The sequence below is a fragment of the Thermobia domestica genome, chromosome 1 (assembly GCF_964235325.1).
Source record: "Thermobia domestica chromosome 1, izTheDome1.hap1.1, whole genome shotgun sequence".
NCBI lineage: Eukaryota > Metazoa > Arthropoda > Insecta > Zygentoma > Lepismatidae > Thermobia > Thermobia domestica.
The window spans coordinates 214,555,001-214,571,245 of record NC_137454.1 but is presented as its reverse complement, the minus strand read 5'-3'; the positions used below and the strand labels follow the sequence as shown (position 1 = coordinate 214,571,245).

The following is a 16,245-nucleotide window of genomic DNA, read 5'->3' as shown; positions in this document are numbered from 1 at the left end:
TTATTTTGGTCTTCTTTCTTTTTGCTGAGTTATCTGTCACAATAAAACTCGAACGACCTGCATTGTTAGCATGTGCAGGCATTATATGTCAGAGCGCACTTTTATGTACTTTTTCCCTCACTTTCTTTTTAATGACTTTTTTAAAAAAAGATGGAAATCGAAACATCAGTGAGTTTCTCATTTCTCTATCTGTATGTGCTGTGTATCTCTTGTCACCATAGCTCGTCATTTCCCTTCATGTTCCTACTTTGCTTTTTCGTTCTTTTATGATCATGTCTTTGTAGGTTGAGCTTTGATATCAAAAGTGCCGGTTGTTTCAAAAGCTCCTTTGCGCTTTGCCTTGATTACGAGTGAACAAAGGGTACCGCACTTTGTTTCCCCGTTGCCCCAACTTCCCTCCCTAGCGAAAGACTCGCCCGCCAGACTCTCTTTTTCGCCTTTGTGTAGCCGCTCGCCGCCGCCCTTGTATAGAGTAAAGCTGAGGTAGAAAGCAGCCTTTGATCCTGGCCGCTCTCAATGCAGCAATAGTTTGTGTGTAGCTCTCTGCTCGAATCCAGGGAAGCTTGCAGTCTCTCTCAGTTGGATTTTGTAGCTACGTGCTGGTGCAAGCTCTCTCATACACAGTGCGCTTGGTGTGCATTTTTACAGGACCTGAAAATAAAACATAAATTTTCCGTTTTCAACAGACATAATTCGTATTCGATTGCAAGTTACTCTCGACTTCCTGTTGGATTTCACAAGCAAACTAACTCTCACGATTGTTCTGAATGCCGTTCTCAATTCAGTGATTATGGTGACCGAGTGAGTGAACATGCCAGCTGCTGCAGTGGTGCAGAGTGCGAGTGGTGAAGAAGTTTTGTCTCGTGGTGTACCAATTTTATACGAGGAGCGAACGTTTTGTCCAGTGTAACTTAGAAATATCGTGTAGTGTCTCAAGACCAAGACATGTGTATAGTTAAGTGTGATGGCATAATAGATAATAAGAGATGAAATTTACTAAAGAAAAGATGGCGAAAAAAGCGAGCATGCAGCCGAAAGACAAGCAACCTGCTTTGACTTACCCACGTCCGAACCTCACACTTATTTATATTATTTTGTTTGTGAGCTTTTCTTTGTTTATGTATTCTGTCGGTGTCGCAAAACGTTTAATTAATCAACTTCTCAGAATGTAAGTTTAGTAATTCAAGTTTGCTTTTTCTAAGAAAAAAAATCAACGAATCTAGTCAAAATATTAGTCTTTATAACTCATCGAGTTTATTCATCTGTGATAGAAAAAAAAATTGTCATTTTTTTACTTTTTCAAATTTGAAGCTATTTCTTCGTGCGTTTTCAAGCTTGAAACGAAATATGACACAATTCACGAAATAAATTATAGAATGCCTTTGGGGAAGTTGAGCGTAAGTTTTACAGTGGAGCAAAAATTGCACGTGGTTGAGCGTGTTAAAAGTGGAGAATGTAGCCATAGGCGTATTAGAAAAGAATATGGTATACCAGAAACCACCTTGCGTCAATGGTTGGATAGTGAAACTCATTTTCGAGAAGAATTGGCTGAAATGTCAAAATCGTCCTCGACAGCATCTTTGGCTTCATCATCAAGGACTGACGATGATCCAGCAGACTCTACAGCCCAGATTGTCAGCAAGAAACTCTTACGCCCTGGTAGAGAAGTGGACATTGAACGTTTACTTTTTCGATGGTACGTACGCCAGCATGAAGAATTTGGTGCGGCATCTTTGTCTGATACCGAACTTCAAGCTAAAGCTCGCAGTTTGGCTCGTCGCCTTAACCGCCCCGATCTGAAAATTACCGATGATTGGCTTATCCGTTGGAAAGAGGCATATGGAGTTAAAACGATAAGCTTATCCCCTTCTTCACCGCCCGCTGCTACCCCTGCACCCATTTTGCAGAGCAATGGGGACCAAAGTCCAGGAGCTCAACTTCGAAGAATCATCGAAGATGGCGCCTATCAAAATGAGCAAATCTACTTTTGTGCCAAAACGAATCTTGCGTGGAAACAGTTACCAGATAAAACTTTATACAATAGTATGTTAAGTGGTGCTAATGTAGATAGTGTTAGTCTTTTAATAGCAAGTAACAAAACAGGGTCTCACAGATTAAAATTAGTATGTGTTGGTCGGGAATGGAGACCGAAATGCTTCCGCCATGTTAACATGGTCAACCAACCATTGTTGTATGTGGTTGGTAACAATACGGAACCATATCCGGAGCTACCACCCGAAATATTTGTATGGTGGTTTTATCAAGAGTTCGTGACATCAGTTACATTTTATTTACGGGCTAATAAACTAGATGAGAAGGCTTTGCTTGTTGTTGAACGATCGGAATTCCTGCCACAAGAGGAAGACTGTGTAACCGTTGATGGGAAAATTCGATTAATAATACTTCCGCAAGATGACTTCAGTGAGACAGGAAAGTGTTGTTTAAATCATATGGCCGTTACCAACGAACTAAAAATTCGATACAAGGCTGAGCTGCTCTCAGGTATGGCGTTAGTGAAAGACGAGACCTCCGTTACGAACTTCATTAAAAAATTCAACATGAAGGATATGTTTGTGATGTTGCACAGGGCTTGGATGTCACTTCGAGCAGAAGTGTTCGAAAAGTGTTGGTCAAAAATTGATAGTGCATCGTCATTCAAATGCGAGAACGATACTTTTTCGTCCGGCGAGCATGAATTCCATCAACAACAATTGTACGAATTGCAGTGGTTAGCGCATGATTTAGGACTGGAAGTGACCGATGACGATCTCAAAAGATGGGTTCAGATGGAGAAGCCACTGGATTTAACGGACACATCTGTAAAAGCAGAATCGGATCAGGATGCAGATGAGTCGAGCACCGAGGAAGAACCAAGGATTCCTACAGCTGGGGACGCAGCGTCGCATCTTGAACAAGCTCTTTTGTGGATGGAAACAGAACCTTTTGATCCTGCAACCCTACTTCTAGTCAAAGAAGTTCTGGCCAGGGCTAAACAGGCAAGTTTTTCTTCCTTCATTATTACGGAATGAAAACTCATTGTTTTCGATTTAGACTACTTTTTATTGTATTTTCCATGAGTGTATGATCATTCTTAATTAATGTAGGGTAGAGGGAATGATATATATAATCATAGTTACAAAATTTTACGATAATACTGTAGTCATACAGAGAATGGAGGTCACGTTGGCTCAATGGTAGAGCACTCACCTCTGGCCCGTGGGAACCCTGGTTCGATCCCAGCTCCCGTCAAGTGATTTTTGTGGTGGAACTACATGGGTGGTTTTTTTCCTGTTTCGTCCCACTTTAATAATACCACTATCATGATTCACCTAATCATCACCGTGTCTTAGAACTTTATTTAGTTTTACTTAGGTGGATGGGGAGTGCTATTCAAAAGGCAGCCGAACACTGTTGTAAATCTATGTTGTTCTATGAATGATGGGATGGTATTGAGATTTACTTAGGTTCGTGGAAACTGCTATGCAAACTCTTGTTGTAAATCTCTGCTGTTTTGTTTAGTTTATACTTTGCTAGGTTGGGTTAGCTGTAAACATTGATGAAGGCTACCTACTCAGTAATAATTAATTCTTATATATAATTCGTTATTTAGTTGGTTATCCATCTTTTATAAGACTCGATACATATGCGCATATATCGTTAGATGTGTACTGTATAACTTGATGGTGTTACCCATTTGTATACACTAATGTCCTACTGTTACTATGACGAATGTTATGTTATTGATTGAAACGACAAGAATGTGATTTGTGATTGCATATCTAGGTTTACAGTTAAGAATTTTAATGTATGATGTATTATTACTTATAGTTTTGCTCATCTACATTGAGTTTTAAGCGACTGTAACTAATGAAGGAGTTGCAAATATTTTTACTCGGTGATTTTATTACGTAAATTCAGTAGGTCGTAAAATTACTAACCAACACGTAGCTTGCCCATGATTATCTGGTTATCGTATTCGTCGTCCGCGCGAGAGACCTGGGTTCGATTCCCAGCGGGAGCTCGTGATGAGGTCGCACATTAAGCTGCAGATACACGTCTCATGCAGCCTTGCTGCTAAAAGGGACGCTAAACCCCAACTCATCTAGCCAACCATAATGCAACACAGCAAATACACATTATCATTCGTGTGTTAGTAGGACACTGACTTTACCAGTGGCTGTAAAAACGATAAGGGCAAACCACTCACTGCTTTGGACAGAAGATGAATATAGAATATTTTTATTTTTTCAATTATTACAATAAAGAAAGAGTATATTATGATCAATTACTTTGAAATTAACCTTGCTTTGCTATAAGTGATTTTTTTTTTTTTGTAAACTTAGTTGAACTTTTAATGTTATTTTATTCTCTTACATTGTTGGCAAGTAAGTACTTCCTTTAAAAAAAAAAATGCACACCTACGCCATCTACGTTTTTTAGCCCATTGATTTACATGGGGAAACTTTTTTGTGGTTTCTTGAATGAAGTGAACTGGAATTTTAACCTTTTGATTTTACTGATTTCTTGAAATCTACTAAAATATATCTTATTTTATAAATATTAAATTGTTGCACGCAGTTTGATAGGGCAAGGAACATTTAAGTAGACTTGAAAAAGAAATCATTAAAATTTACATGATTAGAATTCCAAATCATTCCAAAGAAAACGGGAAATATATCAGTGAGGTGAAATTGTTAATGAGGAATCAATTATCATACAAAATGGGTGAAAGCAAATTGTTTCAAAATGTCCTACAATATCGAAACATTACTTTTTAATTTTCTGGCTTGTAGTTCAGTTTTTGCAATTAACTTCTCTTAATTTCCTGCTAAATGAGATTGGGCCTATTAGCATTACATCTTTAAATCACGCGTGGAGGATTTTCAGATTATATTGTTGTAAACTAAAATAATAAACACAATTCTTCACTTCGAACCCAAACCAAGCATCCCTCACACCACAGGTGAGCGCTGTACCTTTTGAAGTTCCTCTATGCTTTTAGATACCGAGATACCGTGCTCCCTCGAATACATAATATAGACAGGTCCATATTCTCGTCCTATCCCCGGCACGGGGCCTCAGTGGTAGGGCGCTTACCTCTGGTGCGTGGGGTCCAAGATTCGATTCCCAACCAAGAGCTCCTTCATGGCTAAGCGGTTAACGTACGCGCCTTTGGCGTGGGAGACCCGGGTTCGATTCCCGACGGGAGCTCACGTAGTTGGGATTCCACTTTAATCAGTAGGTCCCGTCTCATAGCCTCGCTGCTGAAAGGGACGTTAAACTCAAAATTAACTCAACTCGATCCCCGATCCAGAAATGTCGTGGTGGATAGTGATGAGCGCAAGAGTCTTGGTCTTGCAGTTTTTGCAAGAGTCTTGCATGCAAGACCAAGACCAAGACCAAGACCAAGACCAGGAATCCCGATGCAAGACCAAGACCAAGACCATACCTGCAAGACCAAGACCAAGACCAAGACCATACCTGCAAGACCAAGACCAAGACCAAGACTCTTGCGCAAGAGTCTTGCACAAGTATGGTACTACTTGATTTTTTTATAGAATGTAAAAAGGAAGGAGAAAAATCATTACATCTTTCACGTGAACTTCTTGGCTCCAGTAAAAATACCGCCGGAGTGAATGTGTTCCCAGTAGTTTATGCAATCCATGAGTCGATCTGCTCCTGTAACATATAGCTACAGAATGTCGTTTTTTGAATGGGTTGTTCACGAGACGACCGACAGCATAATTCTATGAATTGTTACAAGCTATAATAACTTCAGTGTCTGATTTACTTTGGTCATCATTTGATCATTCACGACGGCCCATGATTGGATTTTGGGAAATCATACGAAGAATAGTTGTGTCCATAAGAAGTGGATAAGCAAAAATAAACTAGAGCATGTTATGGACACGGTAGCTTAGTGGCAGAGCGTGCACCTCTGGTACATGGGGCCCTGGTTCGATCGCAGCTTGCGCTATGTGAGTTTCTTTGGTGAACAAACACCCTGTGCGTGGGTTTTCCCGTTTCCTCGTACTTTCTTCATTCCACCATTTCTCATCATCACTGTTTCCCTTAGCCTCAGTGTAATAATCGTGGGATGTTAAAGTAGATATTTCATTTCATTTCAAAACATATTAATGGTGTTCTTCTTCCAAAACTAAAGAAATGTAGTATTGAACATCGGCAATTCCGTACACCATAGATGTCGACTACATGGGTATGGCATTGGCTCTGAGGCTCAAGCATCCGTTGAAAATTTTTAATGTGTACTTATAAAATTAATATTGAAATAACATTTTCATGACATTGACAAAAATTTAGCGCATGTGACCGCAAGTTTGATTTCATAGGTGGATGCTTATACGTTGAATAATTGTTTATCAATATAACTTATATAGCCCCCTTAGGTATACGGCATATCTAGGATTCAACGATATAACATTATACAACAATAAATAATCTATATTCACAACTGAGAGTGATTTCGTACTTATTTCAAATAACTTGAAGTTTGATGCCGTTATTATGTATTTCTAATGTAGGTCAAAAGTATTTATATAAATTGAGTTTACACAAGACATAGACAGTTGAGTCGTTTTCAGTTTTCACTCAAATTATTCTAAAATATTCGGGCCGCGGTGGCTCAATGGTAGAGCGTTCAGCTCTGCTGTTTCGGGTCCCGCGTTCGATCCCAGCCCCCGCCAAGTGAACTTTGTGGTGGACAAACACCGTGTGCGTGGGTTTCCTCGGGGTTCTCCCGTTTCCTCCCACTTTCTTCTTTCCACCATTTTCATTCATTTTTCATTATCACCGTGGCGTCTCCTTTAGCCTGACCAGCATAAACATGGGACGTAAAACTCACAAATTTAATTTCATTTCATATTCTAAAATATTAAGAGGTTTAATTATTATTATTTTAATTTTTTCTCTCTATTTTGGTCAATATTGCAAAACATATCATCATCGTCATAATAATAGCTATTCTGCCATTATTGGCAGGTCACTTGCTGCAGCTGAGAAGCTTCGATGACTGTGGTCCTCAGCTAGTCTCTTCGTCTTAAGGTAGCAATTTTCTGTCTTAATATCTTTCTTCAACTACAATCTCCTTCGGCCCCCCCCCCCTAGAGCACGTCCCTCATAATACAGTTCCTCCTCAGCCAATGTCCTCCTCTTCATTACATCTAAAATTCTTCTTTTCTCCCCTACTTCTACTATTTCTAAAACCTTCGCATTCGTTTTCCGTTCAGCTGATTCTCTCCTTTTTTCTCCATGCCCACATTTCGAAAGTCTAACTCAGTGGTGTCCAATTATAATAAGCCTGAGGGCCATAACTGTCTTTACTAGTAAGGTGGAGGGCCGCAGCTAATAATAATAATAATAATAATAATAATAATAATAATAATAATAATAATTATTGTTATTATTATTATTATTATTATTATTATTATTATTATTATTATTACACTACAAAAGAAAAATATAAAAAATATATGTGAAATTTAACATTCCTATTCAATGTGACTAATGAGGGTGACTAGCAGCGTTTACAAGGGCTGGGGTATCTACATCCATTCCTCTTGTAAAAGATGTAACCCGCAGATGTAAGAGAGAAGAATCTCCAAGGCAGCTTCTGGAGCGATTCTTTGCAATTTTCATGGTGGAAAATGCACTTTCGCACAGATAAGTACTACCAAACAGTGACACTATTTTCCAACACAACACACAAAAGCTAGGGAAACGTTTGTTAGAAAGTAGTCTGAAAAATCTACTCCTTTCTTTGTTCTTGTCTGAAACAATGGGTCAGACTGAAAGTCACAAAGTTCGAGCTGTAAGTTTGGAGCCTGTTCTTCGATGTTTATTGTCAATGCATTAGTAAATAATGCTATGCCGTTTTTTTAATTTGTCAAAATCTGAGAATCTCGCATTAAATCCATTCATGATACTCTCGATGTTTCTACAGAACTCAGAAAAATTAAACGCTTCCTTTTCAAAATCTAATGTCAGACGATTGCAGCTTGGAAAGTATGCTAAATTGTGTTTATCACAAGAAGTGGTGTATTTCTTGCGCGCTATGGCTTCTAGGCAAAGTTCGAGGAAGAAAGGGTCTGATTTAAAAAGCTAGATCAAATATAAATTCGTTCATTGAAGTAATCGTCCCTTTCAGCAACGGTTACATTACTGACTCCAGTGTTGTCTTGGATGCCTGCTCCTTTTTGTTGTATAGAAGCGCTAAATGGATGCCTTATTCCGAAAGAAGAGTGGAAACATTAAATGAATGAATGAATATAAATTAAAATATTATCAGTTATAACAATCGTAAATCATGAAAGCTTTGTGGGCCGCAGGAAATGGTTTGGCGGGCCGCATGCGGCCCGCGGGCCGCCATTTGGACAGCCCTGGTCTAACTGTTTCATCGTTTTTGCGTAATGTCCTTGTTTCTGCCCCATACAGTACATATTAGAATCAGTAAAACTAAATTTCAATATTTAATTGGAAGTTTGTTCAATACAAAGATGAGCTAATCGTGGTTGGAAAGAAAAGAATCTGACGCCTTTAGAGTGTAAAAATAATTTTGCAATTTATGGTATTTCAGTAATCTGTGCCGTCTTGATTTTCTTTCATGCGTCTCACTGTCAGGGGTAGCTTCCCCAGTTTGGGAACCAGTGGAGTATTGGATCTGTTAAAACATATAAAAATATTACGAAATGTTGTGATTTATCTTATAAGTAGTGAAGCGTGATCACCCATTGAAAAAAAAAGTAAAGGTCATCGCCTATGTTGTACAGTATCATCACACTTACACGAAGGTAAAATATATTACATTTAGAAACATACATTGTATTTCCCTCACTATTGACGCAATGTAGGATTTATTATCCCTTATATCCAGAGTAAAATTTACTTATGAAAATCATAGATTTCTTAAAAGCAAAACTTGCAAGACTCTTGCAAGCAAGACCAAGACTGGGTGTGCAAGACCAAGACCAAGACCAAGACTAGGTGTGCAAGACCAAGACCAAGACCAAGACCTAGGGTTCCAGTGCAAGACCAAGACCAAGACCGCATGTGCAAGACCAAGACCAAGACCAAGACCACCCGGGTCTTGGTCTTGGTCTTGCATTTGCTCATCACTAGTGGTGGACAACATTGTGTCCATGGGTTTTCTCGGCTCGGGGTACTCCTGTTACCTCCCACTTTCTCAATCCAGTTCTTCCATCATTCACTTGTTTTAATCGTCGTCTCTCTCAGCCTAAAAGTTGGACGTTAAATTGAAATATTTCACTTCTTTCTATCCCTCCTTCCCTTGCGAAATAGCCAGAGCGTGGCTTACTAAAAATAATACAAAATTTACCATTTTTCTTTTGCTTGTTTTTCATAAGTGAAAGGAGATAATGAAATGCAACTTAGCACAATCATAGATAATGTTATTCTACAACAGAAAATATGAACCTGAAGAATTTTCAATGTTTGAAGAATTCATTGAAATTACAGTGTTGCCAGAATATCATTTCCTCCAAAAATCTAAGTTAAGGCAGCGACTAGATGAACGAACTCAACTGCATTTAAATTACGTATCATGTTGTCTTGAAATCCTTTGAACTAATTTTTAAATAATAGTTTGTAATAAACAAAATAGTTTTAACATAGAGTTATTAAAATTAAATAATAATAATATTTAAAAAGTTGGAATTGTTATTCGGCCAATACTGTAATTTCTATGATAGCAACACTGAAAATTCTTCAGGTTCATGTTTTCTGTTGTAGAATAACATTATCTATGATTTGAGCTAAATTGCATTTCATTATCTCCTTTTACTTATGAGAAACAAGCAAAAAAAAAAAACTGATAAATTTTGTATTATTTTTAGTAAGTCAGGCTCTTAATGATCATTTATCAATCAATTGTTAATGGTAGTTTCACGAAAGAGAGAGAAAATATGGTATTATATACATTATGCATTCAATGTTGCACGGTGGCTTAGTGGTTTACCACTCATGTCTGGTGCGAGCGGCCCCGGTTCGATCCCAGTCCGAGTTTTTTTGAACATAGTGTCCATATGTTTTCTCAGGATTGTCTCACATTCTCATTCCACTAATGCTATCATAATCATTTACAATCATTAATCATCTTCCTCCTTTAACCTAAAGGGCACACTATCGGAATGTTAAACTGAAATAAATATTCCATTATATACATGACATTGTAAGATACAAAAATCGAAAATGGTAAATGATCTACCATCTAACCTCATCAGTTTTAGAAGCAGAGACATTCTAGTTATTTCTTGATTACGAATTCAACAAACCTCAGTGGTAGAACGCTCAATTCTGGTGTATGTGGGGTATTTCGTCTGATCTCTGCGCTCGCTAAGGGAGCGCTTTTGGTGAACAACGTATGCGGTATTTTTTTTTTTTCGGGGTTCTCCTGTTTCCCCCCCTACTTTCTCCATGCCACCGTTATCGTCCATCTCTTTGTCACTGTCTTCCGTAGTCTCGGTGTATAATCGTGAATGTTCAACTTAGAATAATAATAATAATAATTAATAATAATAATAATAATAATAATAATAATAATAATAAATATTTTATCATTCAAATTTATGCTTTACACAAGATCAGACTTCGGGATAAATTGTGGCACTTCTTGATTCTTCATCGTACTTCGTATTATTATTATTATTATTATTATTATTGTAACTTTTCATTTCGCATTCTCTATGCTCTCAATCACGGCGTAATGTTTATTTACTTATATAGTTTATTGCAACAGTATGTGGAAAATGGGTACATTTGTTTGAATATACTATTATTATTATTTTACCAATAGTATGATCTTTGCATAAATTGTAAAGACTTTTAAAAGTTTAATTAATACCCTATAATTTAACTGCTTTCGGCAATAAGATAGAACCAATAACTAATTGATATATCGAAGCAGTATTAGTTGGCGTGCGCAAATGATTACATCTGTTATTATTTAGTTCCTATATGTTCTCTATCTTAGTCCAGTTTCTTCGCTCTACATGTGTGATTTCCAGTTTTTTTTTTTATTTTCTTTCCAGAATGAAAAGAAACTGGCCACTGTACCACTGATCTATTGCGTAGTGGACTAATTTACCCTTGCCAGGCAAACAATAAAAGACCTGGAGAAAGTAGTGCATGTAAACACACATTTATGAGTTATACTATAAGCATTTGTCCTTTTATATAATACTTTAATTAATAAAGAGCCTATTCCAAAGAAGTTCCTTGTCTGGTTAATTCTGGACGAGAAAGGCGAACAGATAAATCTTCAAGATTTGTTTTCACGAAAAGTAACATATGCTGCTTTCGACTATTCAATTCAGTCTACTTTCTTGCTGGAGAACCTGGTCCAATCCCAGGCCATGTGAGTTTTTGGTGGACAGCATCCTGTCCATAAGCTTCCTCGGGAGTTCCTCTGTTTCCTTTTACTCTCATTCCATCCCTTTCATTAATTATCAGATTCCTTTAACCTAAAGGTCATAACCATGGGACTTAAACTGGAATGTTTCACTTTCTATCTTACCCTCCTATAATGCCCCGTGCAGTTTATGAAGACGCAGTTTGTCAGTTTCCAATTTGCGTCTTCGTTGGGATGGACTTCCTCAATATTTCTTCTTATGTGCTGAGAAATAGGCAACCTGCACTACAATGAAATCGAGTGGGTTGCATACATGATCACACAACTGGGGTCTTTTCTGAGTTTCTGTTCTAACCATCAAGATTGTATGTACTCTCACACAAGTTAGAATTTGTTTATGCATTTTGAATTGGAAGTTAGTAGGTTATTTTGATGTAACATTTTAAATTCATTGTAATACCTAATTCAGGAATTTTCTTAGATAAAAATTGTGATTTGGGAAAAGGGCATTAACCTCGTCAAAATTGAGTTATGTGGGGAATTATTTTTCTATTTTCTTTGAAATGAACTGGAACTTAAATGGTTTGTTTACTAAATGTCTTACTCAAGTCTGTTTAAATATTACTTATTTCGTGAAAATAGCATGTTGATCTGTCTGTATATAAATTAAATATTTAATACTCCAATGCAATTTAAGTAATATAAAACTTTATGGTGTAAATTCATGCTGACCAAACAAATGGACATTTAAATAAACTTGGAGGAAACATAAAAAACGATTTGGCGTATAAATCAATGGACTATAAGAAATAAAGATGGCGTAAGTACGCAACACGTTAAGTTAGGTAAAGGATAGAGGAAATCATCAATAACCAATAGTGTCTTTTAAACGCAGTGATAATTCTAGAATTAATAAAAAATTTAATGACTTCCTTTATTACTTAAGATTCCTGCCTCGATCTTTTTTTTTTCTTTTTTTTTCTTTCTTTCTTACTGTAATAAACAAACAAGATGTCTGAAAGCTCCTTGGCTTTGTAACCCAAGAAATTTGTTCCATCGCCAGGAATTTTATAGGGACTGTTTATTTACAGAGTTTATTATTTTTCGCCTTCCTCTTATTTTGGTTTCTCATACATGTCACGTAGAAACATCCGTCACCTGTTTAACTTTTTTTTTAAGCGATCTGGTTTATATTGTGCTACGGTTCGTATTATTAGAATTGTTCATGGTGTGAATTAATTATTTGTCATGTGATATTAATTGTTCATGATCTGTAATATGTCAATCTCTTTTCTTTTTTCTCTTTACCGATCTACTTTGAAATTTGCTCTGGAACTTATTTTAAGAGACACCTATTTTAACTCTTGGAATAAACTTGGGTCAAAATGAGCCGAAAACTTAAACTGCTATAATGATTATTATTAATTTTAACTAAAACATTTAAAGTCACTTAAGTGTTTCTGTTCTAAATATGTAGTTTTCCTAAATGTAATTTAACTTACAATATTCTGTTCTTCTTCTTTCCAGGCGAGCAAGATGGGTTTGGCCCCCACTCACCCCGGCGCATCGCTACCTTTCTTCTGCCATAATGGGGACCACCTGACGCAGCCACCCCCAGCCCATATGGGAATCCCACCCTATCAGCTTGACCCCAAGACTGGCGCCATGGGTGAGTACTGGAGGGGTCTCGGACTGGGACTCACCACCAGCCAGGGTTTGAGGCCTGGGACCGGACCGCAGGTTAGGAGTCCTGGACCAGCTCCAGGCCCAGGCCCCGGTCCCGGCCCTGGGTCCCCGTCAGGGGTTGGGCTAAGCGCAGGGGACTGGAAGCGGCTGGGGCCACTCCTCGCAGCAGGTTAGAGATCCCACTTTATGATTACACTCAAAGACACTCACACATACACACACGACATATGTACAATTCCAAGCGTAGATACATTTCACCAGATTCACATTTTTTCCTACAGTCTCAGATACACGTCAAATTAATAGGTATTTTAATAGTTTTTTTTTTTTTTTTTTAATACCTCCCATATAAGTCTCTGTCAGTTTAAGCGTGGCCTTCGTCAGGTTGAGTAAATAAATATTTCATTCGTTAGGATCGATTTTGGAGTGGGAGGATGAGTGGAAAAATCTAAGGTAGTGAAATATTGGGATTTTTACATGAAGAAAGTTGGAATGTTATATGCAGCAACTAATTTAATGATGGCTAAAATTTTAAATGTCATATGTAATCATGCATAGTGCATGGGAAATGACTTTTAGCACATCAACTACAATAATGAATTTTGAAAAAAATAAAATAAAAACTACTTGAGTTAAGGAATAACTAAGTCCGATTAGAAATCCAAGGTAATGGCGTTAAGAGCCTATGTGCTAACCACATGAAAAATGTGGCTTACGATTCCAGCAGGGCTATAACAGAATGGAATTACAGTACTATTACACGAAGATATGTTGTTTTGAAGCTGGAGATTAAGTTAGCTAAGAAACCAAAATAATATCAGTGTTCGTGAAGAATTCAGGCTCGTACCCACTTATTAAGCTAGGGGAGCAGTGGCGAAATGGCCAGTTCCTTTTCCCCCAGCCATGAAGAACATTGCATCTTAAAATATATGAACAGAATAAAATATAAGCAATATTTCATTGAGATTTTTTTAAATTTGTAATAATACTTTTTTCGTTTCTTAAGTAAAGAATAACATTAGTTTTGCAGTGCATCTGCAAGGCATTTTCGAAATCAGCAGCATAGTTAAGTTTATTGTTGTGTACGAGTAGAGGAGAATTGCTGTATTGTTATTACAATGCAGAATAATTAAAATATTTACATTTCGATAGGGTTACGGCTTATAAAAAAAATATCTCAACTCATGTTTCCGCACGAAACGTTTTAGATTCAGTGGAATAAGCAAAACTAACTATTGTATGTATCTATTCCAGCAAAGTAAAATAACCGATAGTAGGACATTATTTGTCGGTGATCATGTGGAACTAAATTGTATTGTTTAATAGTTGCTTCATTGCTTGTGTTATGTTCTTCACGTGTTTGTTATTGCGTCTCATCCTGTGATGTTCGTGTGATTACAGTGGAGGTTAAACGAAAACACATTTGTGCAATGGAACAGCCAGAGTATACATAATCAAATGCACACGCAAACACAACAAGACATCACTTACTTAACACACACAATACATACATACATACAAATACATACATATATATGCACAGCAGTAGTTGAGTTGGTGGTGGGCTGTTAGTGAAATTAGTAATTGGGTTTAGATGGCCTCCTGGTTACATCAGTAGTTAGCTGAATAACCTCATGGTATGGGATATCAATTTACAAGTAGCTTTTATTAATAAATAAATAAATTGAACCAGATTTTATTTGTTGCAGAGTTTATGTAGGTAAAATTATAGGAGAGTGTCCTTTGTCTTTGAGCAGCAGTATCCACAATAAGAAAATATTATAAATCATGTATATATACTTATTTTCTGTTCGGTTTTCCTACTGAGAATGCCTAAGTAATAATAATTTGATACATGCGCATTCAATCATAATCAGAAAGGGGTGATGAAAAAGAGTATTTGTTATTTCAGTTTACACACAAGGCAAATATAAGGTCTCTTCAAAAAAAAATAGTGATTTTTTTTCTTTTAACAGCATTATGTACGTACTATTTATTTAATCACTTGATACAACAATATTGTTAGAAATAGCAGAAATTGCAGTAACTTGCTTCATAACTCCAAGCATAGAATCACAATTACACAATAATTGCTAATAAACCTTTTATTTATTTATTTTTGAAATATTATCTTATGTTAAAGTACTTTACGCAAAATTGACTGTTTATTATATCTCAAGTTCAGTTGAAGGTTCTGGCAACGATATTGTTTCGAAATTCTGGCAACCAGAAAAGAACACGTACGTAAATCAATTAGAAACTTCGGAGAAAGAAAGAAAGTCTTTCTTGCCTCTGTGTCAATTCAGTCCAGCTAAGTTAACTTGTCATCTTCAAATATTAATGCTTGAAGATTAGTATAAATTTAGATTTGGTTGTTACTATAGTTAGTAGCAAAAGAAAAGAACACATTTATATATTCTGCGTATATAAAATGCACCTTATTTTTCTAACTTAATTATATATGTTTGGGATTCATTCAAGAAACTCAGAAATCGTGATGAATCATTTATTTCATGAATGAGAAAAAAGCAGGAAAAAAAAACAAAAAAAAAGTTCAGAAAGAAAGCTTTTTGCTGGCAAAAATTATGTAAATATTTTGACGTTAGTCTAGAAGGTTTCAAGATTTTTGAAGTATACAGATAATTGATGTAACACTGCGTGAAAGAAGTAAGCGAGTCCAATTGATTCACCAGGAAGGTTGAAGTTTAGCGATAAATTAAGCACACAATGAATTCTCTTCATTATATCGTTAATGACTCGTTCCCGAATAGTTATTACATCTTTCTATGTATATTAAGTTACCTTAATTTATTTTGAGCTCATAAAAGTGACCGAAGTTTTTAGATGCCCCAAAGGCTCAAAAGCAAATGAAGTACTTGCTTTTTTTCTATCTTCATTATTTACGAGTATTGAATTCATTGATATACAATACACCATTCTTAATCGCCTTGTTTTTAGCGGAAACAAACAAACTTAACTGATACATTTGTACATCAAAGACTGAATTTCGTGTCAAATGCTAGAGAGACAAGGTTTGAGTTATAATGGTGTATAGTTGGTGGTTTTATCAGCGACGTTTTGTTTCTTAACTGACCAATATGTCGAGGAAAAAAGTAGCGATTGTACTCAGGCTTTGACATCATATATAAAACAACAACTTACCATCAGCATAATTT

At 36.6% G+C, this 16,245-nt stretch overlaps 1 protein-coding gene across 8 annotated transcripts in view; it reads left to right on the top strand.

The window, feature by feature from the left end:
* Nucleotides 1-399: 399 nt before the first annotated feature.
* LOC145693633 (uncharacterized) overlaps nt 400-16,245 on the top strand; it is a 98,641-nt gene continuing 82,795 nt past the window's right edge. The window contains exons 1-2 of one of the 8 annotated variants that reach the window (XM_081769864.1): nt 400-2,996; nt 12,911-13,238. In XM_081769864.1, the coding sequence (XP_081625990.1) occupies nt 1,377-2,996; nt 12,911-13,238 (1,948 nt within the window). In that variant the 5' untranslated portion in view covers nt 400-1,376. The remainder of the gene's footprint in view (nt 2,997-12,910; nt 13,239-16,245) is intronic. The other 7 variants (XM_081769854.1, XM_081769883.1, XM_081769845.1 and 4 more) reach the window with 7 other exon arrangements.